At 32.6% G+C, this 12,598-nt stretch overlaps 1 protein-coding gene across 4 annotated transcripts in view; it reads right to left on the reverse strand.

Annotated features, from left to right (window-relative positions):
- The window catches only part of LOC106069498 (E3 ubiquitin-protein ligase TRIP12-like), a 35,388-nt gene that overhangs the window by 15,108 nt on the left and 7,682 nt on the right, over positions 1–12,598 (reverse strand). For 2 of the 4 annotated variants that reach the window (XM_056011928.1, XM_056011927.1), the window contains exons 4-20: positions 10,943–11,396; positions 8,372–8,589; positions 8,191–8,277; positions 7,965–8,060; positions 7,546–7,631; positions 5,216–5,413; positions 4,636–4,728; positions 4,364–4,525; positions 4,150–4,272; positions 3,885–3,996; positions 3,663–3,727; positions 3,497–3,546; positions 2,382–2,538; positions 1,321–1,495; positions 1,093–1,220; positions 814–920; positions 559–677 (exon numbers count right to left, since the gene is read on the reverse strand). In XM_056011928.1, the coding sequence (XP_055867903.1) occupies positions 559–677; positions 814–920; positions 1,093–1,220; positions 1,321–1,495; positions 2,382–2,538; positions 3,497–3,546; positions 3,663–3,727; positions 3,885–3,996; positions 4,150–4,272; positions 4,364–4,525; positions 4,636–4,728; positions 5,216–5,413; positions 7,546–7,631; positions 7,965–8,060; positions 8,191–8,277; positions 8,372–8,589; positions 10,943–11,396 (2,430 nt within the window). Of the gene's footprint in view, positions 1–558; positions 678–813; positions 921–1,092; positions 1,221–1,320; positions 1,496–2,381; positions 2,539–3,496; positions 3,565–3,662; positions 3,728–3,884; positions 3,997–4,149; positions 4,273–4,363; positions 4,526–4,635; positions 4,729–5,215; positions 5,414–7,545; positions 7,632–7,964; positions 8,061–8,190; positions 8,278–8,371; positions 8,590–10,942; positions 11,397–12,598 lie in introns of all 4 variants that reach the window. The other 2 variants (XM_056011926.1, XM_056011924.1) reach the window with 1 other exon arrangement.

Below are 12,598 nucleotides of genomic sequence, written 5' to 3' on the forward strand. Positions count from 1 at the left end.
GTTTTCAATCAGTGCTACCAATTAATATTATAACATTTTATGGGGCCTAAGATTTAAAACAAATATTTATATAATTACAGTTAGATGAGTTTCATCTCTTGTCAAATTGTTTTTAGAGAGATGCCTACATCATATTAGGCCCTTCCGCACTGTCTTTTGCAGGTAAGTCAAACAGTGGTAACTCAGATAACGATATTAAATAACACAGGAGAAAATTGTCCAAAGTAGTCTGTTTACATTTCGCTATTCTTCCTAAAATCCTAGTCTTTCTTTTACTTGTCGCGTCATTGTCTCTAAGTCAAAACTTTCTTTTTCTATGAAACAAATAACTAATTCCTAATCCTGCAGGTTTTAGGAACGTAGAGATTTAGCTTGACGACATTCAACAGTTGATATTATATTAGATATTATTGATATCAAAACCAAAAGTATTTACACATCTTAGTAACAGGCATGTCATGACAGAATAAGTAAAGAGAGTGCATGAGTAGACTGTAGTGAACTGTGTCTAAAATGTTTATTAAAAATGAAATAAAAAACAATATTTCAAACAAATACCTTCTCTTCTAAAGTAGATACTGTAAATATCTGGGAGCTTCTGCATGAGAATGTTGGCCATTTGCAAAGCGCCAACTACAACTTTAAGATCAGGGGAGCCAAGCATACAAGCAATATGACTGCAATAACAAGAACATAATAGACATTTTACTTAGGAACAGATTCAAGTTGTATAAAATAAATGCAATGTGAAATCAACCACAAACCAAATATTAATTATTTCAATTGCTACCCAATAAATGCAATTATTTCTACCTGGAAACCGACTGGTTGATGAGAACTTGTCTCAACAAATCTGGTGGTGAGTAATAGATCATTCTGAGAATGGTCTGAAGGCACTTATGGCGGATATTTGGACCAGCCTATTATAAACAAAAACAAGCTTTAAAACTTGGAAACTTAACCTACCACATGATTATCTAAGACAATAATTAATTTAAAAATTTCTTACATAATAGTTTTTTTAAAGACATTTAGTCCTAATTTGAGACATATATTTTTTTTTCAACATTATAAACAAACAGGAAAACTTACTGAAGAACTGTATACTTCATAAAGAACAGCAAAAAGAGTCTGGACAAAATTAGAAGCCAGCTCCTGGTCCTCTTTTAATATTTCTGCCCTTGAATCACAGCGTTCTACATTAGGGTCAGCCTGGCCAACTTAAAATGATAAATAAATTATAATGTTATATGAAGTATATAATCAGCATAATTACTTTGTTTCACATATTTAGTGAATAAAAACTATTGAGATCCTTACTGGTATCTCCAGCAGCACTGTTCTGCCCAGCTACACCAAGGCTGTTGACTTTACGAACAACAGGTCTGGCTGTACCAGTATCCTCATTGATTTGCTGCATTGTGTTGAAGTCCAGTAAGTAGGATCGTCCCATTGTGGATAGGCTCACCTCTTCTTCACCCGCTTGATAAGCAGCCTAGAGAATGAAACAATATTCAGTTACAAAAAAAATAATAAGTTCCCCTTTCAGACCATGTGGTCTAAAGGGCAGATGATGTTAAGGTCATCTGTTTCTGTGGCCAACGGTTAACAAGCAGGGTGTCATGTAGCCAGCACAATGACCAATGTTGATGGTCTATTTTGTTGATGAGTATATATGTTAATGGTGCATGCGAGTCCGTATGACACAACAACAGAATGAATCAAGAATATACTTAATAACGCAGGCTGATAACTTCAACAATTTAATAAACAATAAAAAGGGCACAGTCCTCTGTCGTTGCTAGCCTTGCGTCGTCCTCTCAGGCGTATTGTCCGTTATTCTTCTTGTTCCTAATCCTGCTCTGTTCTTACTCGTCACATCACTAAGGAAAAACCCGTTTAACCTCAACTTCTACGCATCTTGTGTCATTAAACCAACCACCTTTATTTTTCTTAACTGAAGTCAGGTACCCAATAGAGTTGGGAGTCCACCATATTCAGTTATAAAAGAAAAGAACTTTAGTTACAAGCTGATGCAAGTTCAATGAAAGACTCCAGAATAAGTACTGTTTTGTTATGTTCATTTTTTTTTTTTGGTTACAACTAAAAATACATGAGATCTAAGATATTGCCTGTTAACAACCAAAATAGATGTATAATTGATTGTATGTTAAGTGTCTATTCAATTGAAAAATGTGTGCATGAATTGTAATTTTAATATGTTTTTAATAATCCTAAAAACCACAAAGTGTAATCAAAGCATTTATATTTTTTTATTGTTAAATTTTATCTAAATCTGTTGAAAAAAATATTTAACATTTTTATTTAACTTTAAGAACTTTATAAAAAAAAAAGAAGGAAAAAGTAAAAACAATAATCACCTCTACAATTTTGTTGTCTATAGGAGTATACATATGCCACAATCCCCTGTCATCTTGCCACTGCCAAAAGGCTCCATCTGGACTGACAGTTCCACCTTTGCGCAACAGACTGTTCACAGTAAATAGTCCGTCTGTGGGAAGTCTAGGCAATAGCTCTCTGAAATAAATTTGAGTATTTCGGAACATAATAATTAAGACTAAGACTAAGACTGCTTTATTGATCCTTATGGAAATTTGTTGTGATTACAAGAACTCTTCTCATATAAAGACAAAACAACAGAAACATACACATAAATAGAACAGACACAACATAAAGAGTTCATTCAGCGAATACACACAAGCATCTTGGTCCTATTCATGTTTCCTGATCAACGATTGGCTTTGATATAGTCTGACCGAATGAGTTTTTGTACCGCTCTGTTCTTGTTTTGATTGACAGAAGTCGCCCACTTTGCTATGACCTGATGTAATTCTGATGGAGCGGGTGGCCGTTGTCTTCAAAGATTTTTTTCGACTTTTCTTAAAGACACTTTTGTTCAAAAAGTTCCTTTAAATCTGGTAATGTTGTGTGTGTAATTTTTTATGCCCTTTTCATGATGTTTTCTAGACAGCACAACAGTTTAGATGAAGCCTTGCCTTGCCAACAATAATAAGGCATTACCATCTAGCATATTGCCTAAGTATGGAGTGCAAACACCTTTGAAAGAAACATTCAAGGAGCCTTAGATGCCTCCTATAGAGCACACGTCTCAGAGCCAAATAAAAGGGTTGAGAACCAATGCTTTATAGATATTAAGATTGTCTTTTTAATAGACAAAGATACCCATTACCCCAAAGTTTTTTTGGAGGTAAACAAATTTTCTGCTAGCCTTATCTATTTCTCTAGCCAGTCAAGCATTGTTGGATACTGTGCTGTTCAACAAGAAAAAGCTGTAACCACATTAAAAGGGTAACCATTCACATTGATTAGAGGAGCTGAGTAAGTTTGGTAGCTTACTGTTACATAGAGGTTCATAAACAACCATTACCTTTTGATTTTAATTAACTATAGGGATGTGTGTGCATTGCTATGATTATAAAAAAAGTAAAGTTTACAAAAAAAAAAAAAAACTTACCCTATTAAGCTAACTATTTCATAGAGCTCTTGTGGAGTTCTTGACACAAGCTGTGTGTAAAAATAAAACTACACAAGTTCAATTGTTATTTTCAATTCACTGAATTTATTTATATAAACATGATTAAGTTGATTAAGCCATAACATAAGTTTGTAGCAGAATTTACCTCGAAACAATGATCAATATTCTCTGAAGATCCCGTCAGTAGGTATCTTAAAGTTTCAGCGATTTCTTGAGAAATGAAAAATAGTGTTTTATTAGCTAAAAGGCTATTCCTTTTTTTAATGTTAAAAAGATTTAACTTTGAAAAAAAAAATTTCTCTGAAATGTTTAGCACAAGAGTTCATGTATACATTTTACATTTAGCAAATTGTTTTTTGAGACTTACTTTGTTTAAGTAGTATGACTGCTAAATCTGGACAATTAGCACACATCACCACCAACATTCTAACAACCGTGATAAATACACTTGTGCTAATGACAGGTGGGCTTATCATCAACTGTTATTAACCAATAATTATTTTACTATTATCAGTAACATAAAGAAATTGTGCAATAACAGTTATTATAATTGAGTACTTTAAATTAACTTTCAAGATTTAAAACAACAAAACAATCCCCAAATCAAATTTTAAAAAATGTAATTTATGTACCAGCTGTTGTATATTTGTTAATAAGTCATGAACAGCTATTTCTTTGAGAAGGCGCTGATCATTCTGGAAGTTGTCTACAAGCCTGGCAAAACAGAGACACACACTTTCGACTGATTTGTTGTCCTTGAAAGAAAAATGATACAGAAATATATAGTGTTAGAGAGAAAGGTAGTCCAGTAGAAGTCAAAATATTCTAGAATAACTTTATACTTACAGAGTGACTAAGCCTTGCACTAAGAAGAGACAGGGAGTCTCTCATATAGTGAAATTCATCAGCAGACATGGCCTGCACACAGTTAGCTGTGATGTTAAGTGCTCTACGTTGAGCAATAATGCTAAAAAAATCCAGGTACAAGAGGCAAGCAGATATTCCTCCCTGTGAGCAAAACAAAAGAGTGGACATGATTACACATTACAACCATTGCATTTCGTTCACTAAAATATACAGAGTATTGGAAAGTATTATTATCAAGCATATATGCTTACAGCTTGAAGAATTGCCTTGCCATGTCTCTTGGATAGAGTTTCGAGTGCTGACAATGATTGCTCTGCCACATCAATGCAATTTATAACTTGCAACTGGAAAAAAAATCAATCTTTATTTATTAAAAAATTACCATTTAGATGATTAAAATGTAAAGAAGACACAACCATCATTTAAAAATACAAAAACATAGCCTAATAAAAGATTAAGGTACATTTCTTATTCCCTGTGCCAGAAAAAGTCATATAAGTATCTTTCTTTCCTAATGCTATTAGCACATGGAACAGATAACCTGAATAAGCTAGGAAAAAACAATGATTTTTAAGTGAATTATTTAATGCTAATCAAATTTGTTACCGGTACCAAAATAGTTTTGCTCTTTTCAAAAAGAAGTAAAATGAAATAGTACAAATTGTTATAAATTAGGTGTGTTCTGTCAAAATCAATGTACATGACTCAAATCCTTCTTTTAAATAAGAACTCTGCAATCTCTGGGCTTGTGTCCCATAAAAGAGCCCATTTAAGAAAAGCTTGTTTTTAACATAATCTATACATCTTTTACACCCGCCACAATGTTATTACCTTTTCTAAAAATACTGCAACTCCCTCAACAACAGAGGCTGAAGATCTTGGTAAAGCTTCCATCATGTATGTAAGAGCTCTGCTGGCATGGATCATCATTTCAAAGTTATGCTCCATTTGAAGTAATTGTATCAAAGCTGGCACAACAAGTTTGATTGGGAAGCCCACCAAACTATCTTCATTGCCCATAACAAGTATCTGAAAATTGTCAAGTAAAAAAGAAAACAAAAAAAAAACAATAAACAAAAAAACACTTAGCTGCCAACTGGAATACGATATAATCATTATTCATAGATATATTCAAAATGTTCATAACCAATGTTAGTTGGAAATAGGTTAAGCAAGAATGAAAATGTTAAGAACTAATGACAATAATAAGAACTATATAAGTTTCTCATGTTGCAGAGAAGCCTACATGCCCTAATGGAAATGTGTATTCCCAGACCTGTAAAGGTATATTTTGAGGGTCAAATGTATATTTTCCTAAATATAAATAAACATACTAAGGAAAGACTAAAAATCATTCAAACATGTAACATACACAAAATGCAGCAATCCTAAAGTTAACACAGCATTAAGTTATATAAGATATTTTGTACATTTGTCAAAATATTTCAACTTTTAGTCTTTGTCATAGACTTTTCTAGAATATGTTAGAATGATGTCATTCTTGTCACTTGGCAATGATTTTATGATCATAATGGCTCTAGTGTATTCCACATTCCATAACAGTGGCAACAGAAAATTCATTCAAAAGAATGAGAGTTTTTGTTACAACTGAAATTAGACTTAAACCAGATGTAATGGTTTGCTTAGCTGGATCAGTGACATCTAATTCTATAAAAGTAGTTTCCTTTATAGGCAATTTCTTTACAAGGTATCCAGACACTGGAAATATTTTATCAGATTTTGAAAGAATTCAGATTTTCTTCTTTCAGAACATTCTTTGCAGAGTTAGCAATGAAAGCTTTGGCATCCTGTACAATCACTAAAAGCAAACATTTTAAAGATTTTTTCAGGCAGATAATCCTAATTATTCATTAATCTTGTTTCTAATATAAAAGCTGGGCTATTGAGTCTGCTGAATAACTGTTGTAAGATAAAGCTAGTTATTCTGGTTTCTGACACTTGAAGTTGTTTTATAAAACAAACAGATGTGTTGAAGGAGGGCGAAAGGAATCAAGAATTTAATATTTTTTGTCAGCATAATTAAAGCGTTACGTTTACAAACACACTCAGCCTTGAATTACCCTGTTTTCATTCAATATTTCTTTTGTTAAAACCTCTGCCCTTCTATCATCTCAAAAAGAACTCTTTCCAGAATTTAGTGCTTTACAAAAAAATCGAAGCTAGATCATTAGGCAGCTTCATAAATACTAAAACAGTTTTTAATGTGCATAGGGATATTTAAAGTTATTTTAACAATCCCACAGAATTGTAGGCTCTATCGTGAATGTGAAATACTAGATTAGGACCTAGAATCTATAGGCCTACAAAGTTAGAACAGCCAATTTGGTCCCCTTTTTTTCTATTTTAGATAAGATCAATAACTCTCTTTATAAGATGGTAGAAATTGCTGCTTTTGAGTAGATCTAGATCTAAATCTAGATACAGATATCTTGAGCCTTGAGCTACTAGACCTAGACTGTAGTCTAAATCTATAATAAATTAATTTTGATCTAGATTAGTTCTAAATCTAGGTCTAAGTCTAGTACACAACTGGTCACATCTAGACCTAGAAACTAGACTAGAATAAGATTTTGATCTATATAGTATATCTAAATCTACAATAATGTAGATCTAGATATAGAATTCTAAATCTAGATTTACGTAAATTCTATTATAAGTGCCTGACATCGTAAAATATCTCTAGTTCTAGAGCCAGTCTAGATGAATTAGAACTATTCAATCAATTAATTCCCAATCAATTTGAAGACGATATAAACTGACAGTGAAAGGAACTCCGCTTTATTTTGATCTATTCTATATAGATCAGTAAGATCTAGATCTATTAAATATTTAAGTCTGCGCGCATCAGCACGCGCGAAAAATAAAAGCGATGTCTCGTAGTAGATCTAGCCTAATAGGAATAGTCCATTTCCAGGCATTGACGCACTAATTTATATATATGATTAGTAAGAACTACTTGTTTTTGTTTATTTTTTTTTTCTGCTTTAGAGGGGGAAATGTGTATTTTCAGATGATAAACCATACTCTCGTATTTTCGTATCCATTTGCGTACAAAATACGCAAGATGTATACTTGTAGGCAACTCTGCATGTTGTAATGAACAGAATAGTACTCAATTCAAGAGAGACTTTATGAAATACCTGGCACATTTCCATTACTGCTGAAAGTTGCTGAGCTTCATCTCCAGTAGCTTGCAGGCCTTGAAGCAAATGTTGAACTTTGGTTACTGAAATTACATTTTTTAATGTCTTAGTTTGTATTTTTCATAAGCACTAAGACTGCAATACAATAGTGGCAGTCTCTGGGACATAAGTTTATATTTATACTTAATCCCATACATTTTGTAATTATTTAAAAAAATATGTAAAATTACAACTGACAAAATTTGGCATGAGAAGATTAAGAACTTCCACAATAAAAAAATGTTAGGGTATAAATATTTATGTATACGTTTAACTATGTCAATTAAGTCTGTCAACATATCGCATCAGAATTGACAGAGGTGAATGTAAAAGATAATTTAACTAAATCACAAATAGGTAATCATAGACAAACATACATGTGCCGCCACTCATGGTGCGATGTAGTAGTTGATGCATACGTGGTCCCAGTGCACCAAATAAATGAGAAGGTAAACCTCTAGCTTCCAACAAAGCTGTAAATATAAGAAGACAATATGATAAATCTCAAATGTATTTTAATACCTAATTGAATTTATTTGCGTTTCAGGCTAAGAAATCTAAAAATGTTTACACCTAATGGTGAGACAGAAATAAATTCTTTACCCTGCAGTCTGTTCATATCAGATTCATCACTGTCATTATCTGGTCCAGTCCCTCCGACAGCTCCTGGTGGCATTTCTGTTCCAAACACTGAAAAAAAAACAACAACATTGACCTATACATTCCCATTTAAGAAAGCAAGAGGTGAGTGTTCTTTTATAACAAAAAAAAAAAAAAAACTTGCCTGAACTTTCAGGTTGAGACAATGAGCCAGTGCCTTGTTCTCTGGGCCTGTTACCACTGTTGCCCATATTATCTTGCTGATGGCTTGATGATGACATGGTTGCTAAAGCTGTTGAGCTTGTAGGAATATTGGTTTTATTAACCTCAACTCTTTCTCTGTTTCCAACACTAGTTCCTGCCCTTCCTGTTCCTCTACCAGCTGTAGACGACTGTCGCCCACTGGAAAGAAAATTATTTTCAATTATCAGAAACCAGGACTTGTTTCTATTGCAAATGATTAACAAAGCCATCATGGATATCACAAATATATAAGCATATACCAAGTCCTAGGAATAATATAACCTTTTTGTATTCAATATCATACTAGAACTCAACTGCTTGTTATACAATTCTCCACTTCCAGATTTTTGTTGTTTATTGCCAGTCCCACTAGAACTTTCAAATTGCTTATGCAACTTATTTCTAAACTTTTTTTTTTTGGAACTCAAAAAAAAATTTTTTTTTAATCCAATACCTTCTATTTTTATTAAGTAATCAGATGGTAGGAAGATATTGATTTTGCTTTGTGATACTTTCAAAAATTCTTATTGCTATAGAAGCCAATGATAAGAATAAATATTTGTTTTATTGTAATGTATTTGAAATATAAATTTTGTTTGAAGATAAAAGTTCTTCAGAAACAGAAAATTGAAACATAGCACTCTGGTTTAGCATTTAAAACAAAAAGTAGTTGGTTCAAACTAAATGGTAAAAGAATTAGCAATCAAAGGTCATGAAATGTAAACACTGCGCTCTGCAATAGGTCTAAATGGCTAAATTAACACCAACAACACCATCAAAAAGAGAAAATGATAAAACAACTGAGAAAGTCAGCTAACAAAAGTTCTGATAATAGTATCGTAACAGCTTTATTGTTAATGAACAAGTGAAATTCAGTTGCCATCTTGACAAATATGTCTGCTACAAATCTTGTACTCATTTTAGCCACTTTCCATTCTCTGATGAAGTGGAAACTTTGCACAACTCTTCATTGTCAAAAACAATACATGAATCAATTATCTATAGTTAATAATTAATGTCATAATCAATTTAACTAATTGTGTTTTAACTAAAAACACAGTAATCAATAATAAAAAAAAAAGTTAATTAATTAGTGTTTTAATTGATGAAATTAATTATTTTAACTCTTTGGCTCCGAATTACTTAGGAATTATTTTCCACTTTTGGACGGAATTAATTTTTCCGCCATTTCAGAGTGCGCTACTTTGCTTTGATATAACTTGTATAACTTTTTTATTTATTATTGGAAAATAATAAATTTGATATAGAATTAAAGAGAAATGGATGCTCTTTCCATTTCTTATGTTTTCTAGTTTGCAAATCATGTTGTTTTTGTAATTTTGGGCTTTGAATATAAAAATTAAAAATGAAAAACTCACCAACTGACATTGAAAATATCCATCCAAGTGCATGTTACAAGAAATTTATTGTTCAAATTGAATTCAAAGAAGTTTTTTTCTCATTTTTATCCATTTGTTTACAGAACACCATAGAAGAAACAGCAATAGATGCAAAAAATAATAAACTGGAACTAATAATCCAATGTCACTACTTTAATGAAAATGCCCATAAAAAAGCAACACTCTTGGAACAAAAAACTTTTACCCTAAAACTAGTCCAACTGTACAGCATATATATATTTAAAATATTTTCTTCTTAAGTTCTTCATGTACTTAGTATATAAATATTCCTTCTAGTTGCGATATTCATGGAAGCAGTCAATATGAAGTGTGGGTTCGACTCCCATCCAGCGCAAACATAAACCGTTCTCCCTGACCTACAGTGTTTACATACTCTGTCTTTCTTTATTTTTATAGGTCTCCATTCTCTGAAAATGGATCTTATTCTAGCAGGGGTGTTCAATTTAATCATATGGTCAGCATAGCTATTTATTTTGCTGACAAGACTATCAACAATGTGATTGTCAATGAAAAAAAACAAACATTCCAGCTCAATAGATGCAGTGCTGACTAAGTCTAGGTTGACAACCCAATTTCTTGATGGAACAAATCTGAAATTGATCTGTTTCAGTGCCTAGATGATAGATCTAGAGATCTACCTCTATCTGATTTGATTTAGATCTAGATGATGTAGAGACAGCTAAACTAGTTCTAGATCTACATTGAACATTAGCTGGGGGTGGAGCTGCTTCATCAGCTGATAAACTTCATCATAATAATAAACGAAAAATAAAAATAAAAACGAAAAAATAAATTTTAAATAGCTGATGCCTCCAGCGTTGGTCCGACTTTTTTCCCCTTTTTTAAAATCAACGTCCTGTGCGTTGTTGCGGAGCCAAAGAGTTAATTAAAAAGGGGAGATAATCTTCAAGTATTGAGAGATATAGCAGTATTTATGCAGTTCTTACACTTATATAAGTTGTTTTTTTTAAAGTAATTATATATTGCCTACTTTTATTCCCTCTATCAAAATGGAGGGTAAATTTGCCAATCTCTGCAAAACTGTTTGATAATTCTTTAATTAATAAAACTTTTCTAGAAAAGGAGCAAACCTGTTACTGGCACAAGATCCCGTCTTTTTGCCTCGAGTTTTTCCCTTTGATGGTGACTTTTCTTCCTTTGATTTACTTCCAACTGACTTGGTGGCTTTGAAAATCTTCTTTGAATCACTTAATTCCCCCCTTTTAGAACAGGATGGTATGCTTTCAGACTTTTTCAGTAATGATGAAGCTTTGTATGATGATGGTCCAGGAGAAATAGAAGCTGATGTAGCCTCTTTTTCTTCGTTAGAAGATGATCTTAAACAACGCTTCTTAGGAGTTGGAATTGTAAGTTTAGTTGAAAACAAAGTTCCAAATTCATAAAATTGTTGAACATAGTCTTTAAAAGAATCCCCCAAGGGATAAGTCTCTTTATCGGGTACCAAGGATGTTTTAGAAGACTCTTCTTTCAACTTTTTTTCTGAACTCTTTCTCTTTCCTTTTCCCTTGAATGCTGTTGTTGGAGCTGGAACAATAATAAGAAGAAATAAGATAACTTTTTTTTCATAATTCTTCATATTTCATCCTTGAAGGTATTAAAAAAAATGTTCTTGCAAATTACATAGGAAAATATGTACTTAAGGGCTTGCAATAATTGTAATGAATACTAGTCGACTGGCGGTGTAGCATATGCCGCGATTTTGCAGGGCCGACCTTAGGCCACTGCAACCTATGTGACCGCAGAGGGCCCCGAAATTTCCTAGGACCCGCGCTAATTCTAGGTGTATAAATTATTAAATTAAACCATTTTTTAACTTATAATAGATTTCCCACTGCCTCCTGTCGATTTACCAGGAGCTCCTGGAAATCTCCTGAAATTGTAAAATATAAGAAAAAGTCCTGGAAATCTCAGGAAATTATTAAAATCTTTTGAAAACTCATACAAATCTCTTAAAATATATAGCCAAAAATTGTCATTTTAGGGTGTCATTCAATATGGAAAATGCCAATCCTACGTGCGATAAAAAAAAACAAAAAAAAAAACTACATTATCACTTAATTTTGGAATCTGGTGAAAGAAGCTTCTCGCGCCTCAAACTAATGAAAAATTACTTGAGGTCAACAATTCTCAAAGACAGATTGAAACATTTGGTAATTCTTGCTTTTGAGCATGATCTATGTAGAAAACTGAATTCTTATGATATACTGTATGACTTCGCTACACGTAAGGCTTGTAAAGTAATTCTGTACGTAGTAAAGAATTAATAAAATGCAAAGACAAATTTATTTTCTAATACAAACTCTTAATTTTCACTTATTATCCGTATCCCTACCCAAACTTGGCCCCACGAAATACGTTTCCCATAGGGCTCCACAATGGTTAAGTCCGACCCTGCTATTTAGTGATGGGTGAATACAGAGTAGATTAATTGTTCTCTTTCCATGACTTCTTGGTCACAATGGTTAAGTCCAGCCCTGCTATTTAGTGACGGGTGAATACTACTTTTTCCCCCCTCCTCTTTTTTTCGCCTCTAAAATTATGTAGGGTAACTCTAGTCAGTCTGACTTGCAGAATTAAAAGAGTTGTCTTTCCATTACTTGGTGTCCAAACTCTTGAGCCATGAAGAGAATTTATATATAGATAGATAATTTGATTCAGATATTGTTCAAATATCACTCTAAGCATACACAGATTTTACTTGCATCACATTATTTACTTTAGTTTTT

This window comes from Biomphalaria glabrata, chromosome 15, assembly GCF_947242115.1.
Source record: "Biomphalaria glabrata chromosome 15, xgBioGlab47.1, whole genome shotgun sequence".
Taxonomy (NCBI): Eukaryota; Metazoa; Mollusca; class Gastropoda; family Planorbidae; genus Biomphalaria; species Biomphalaria glabrata.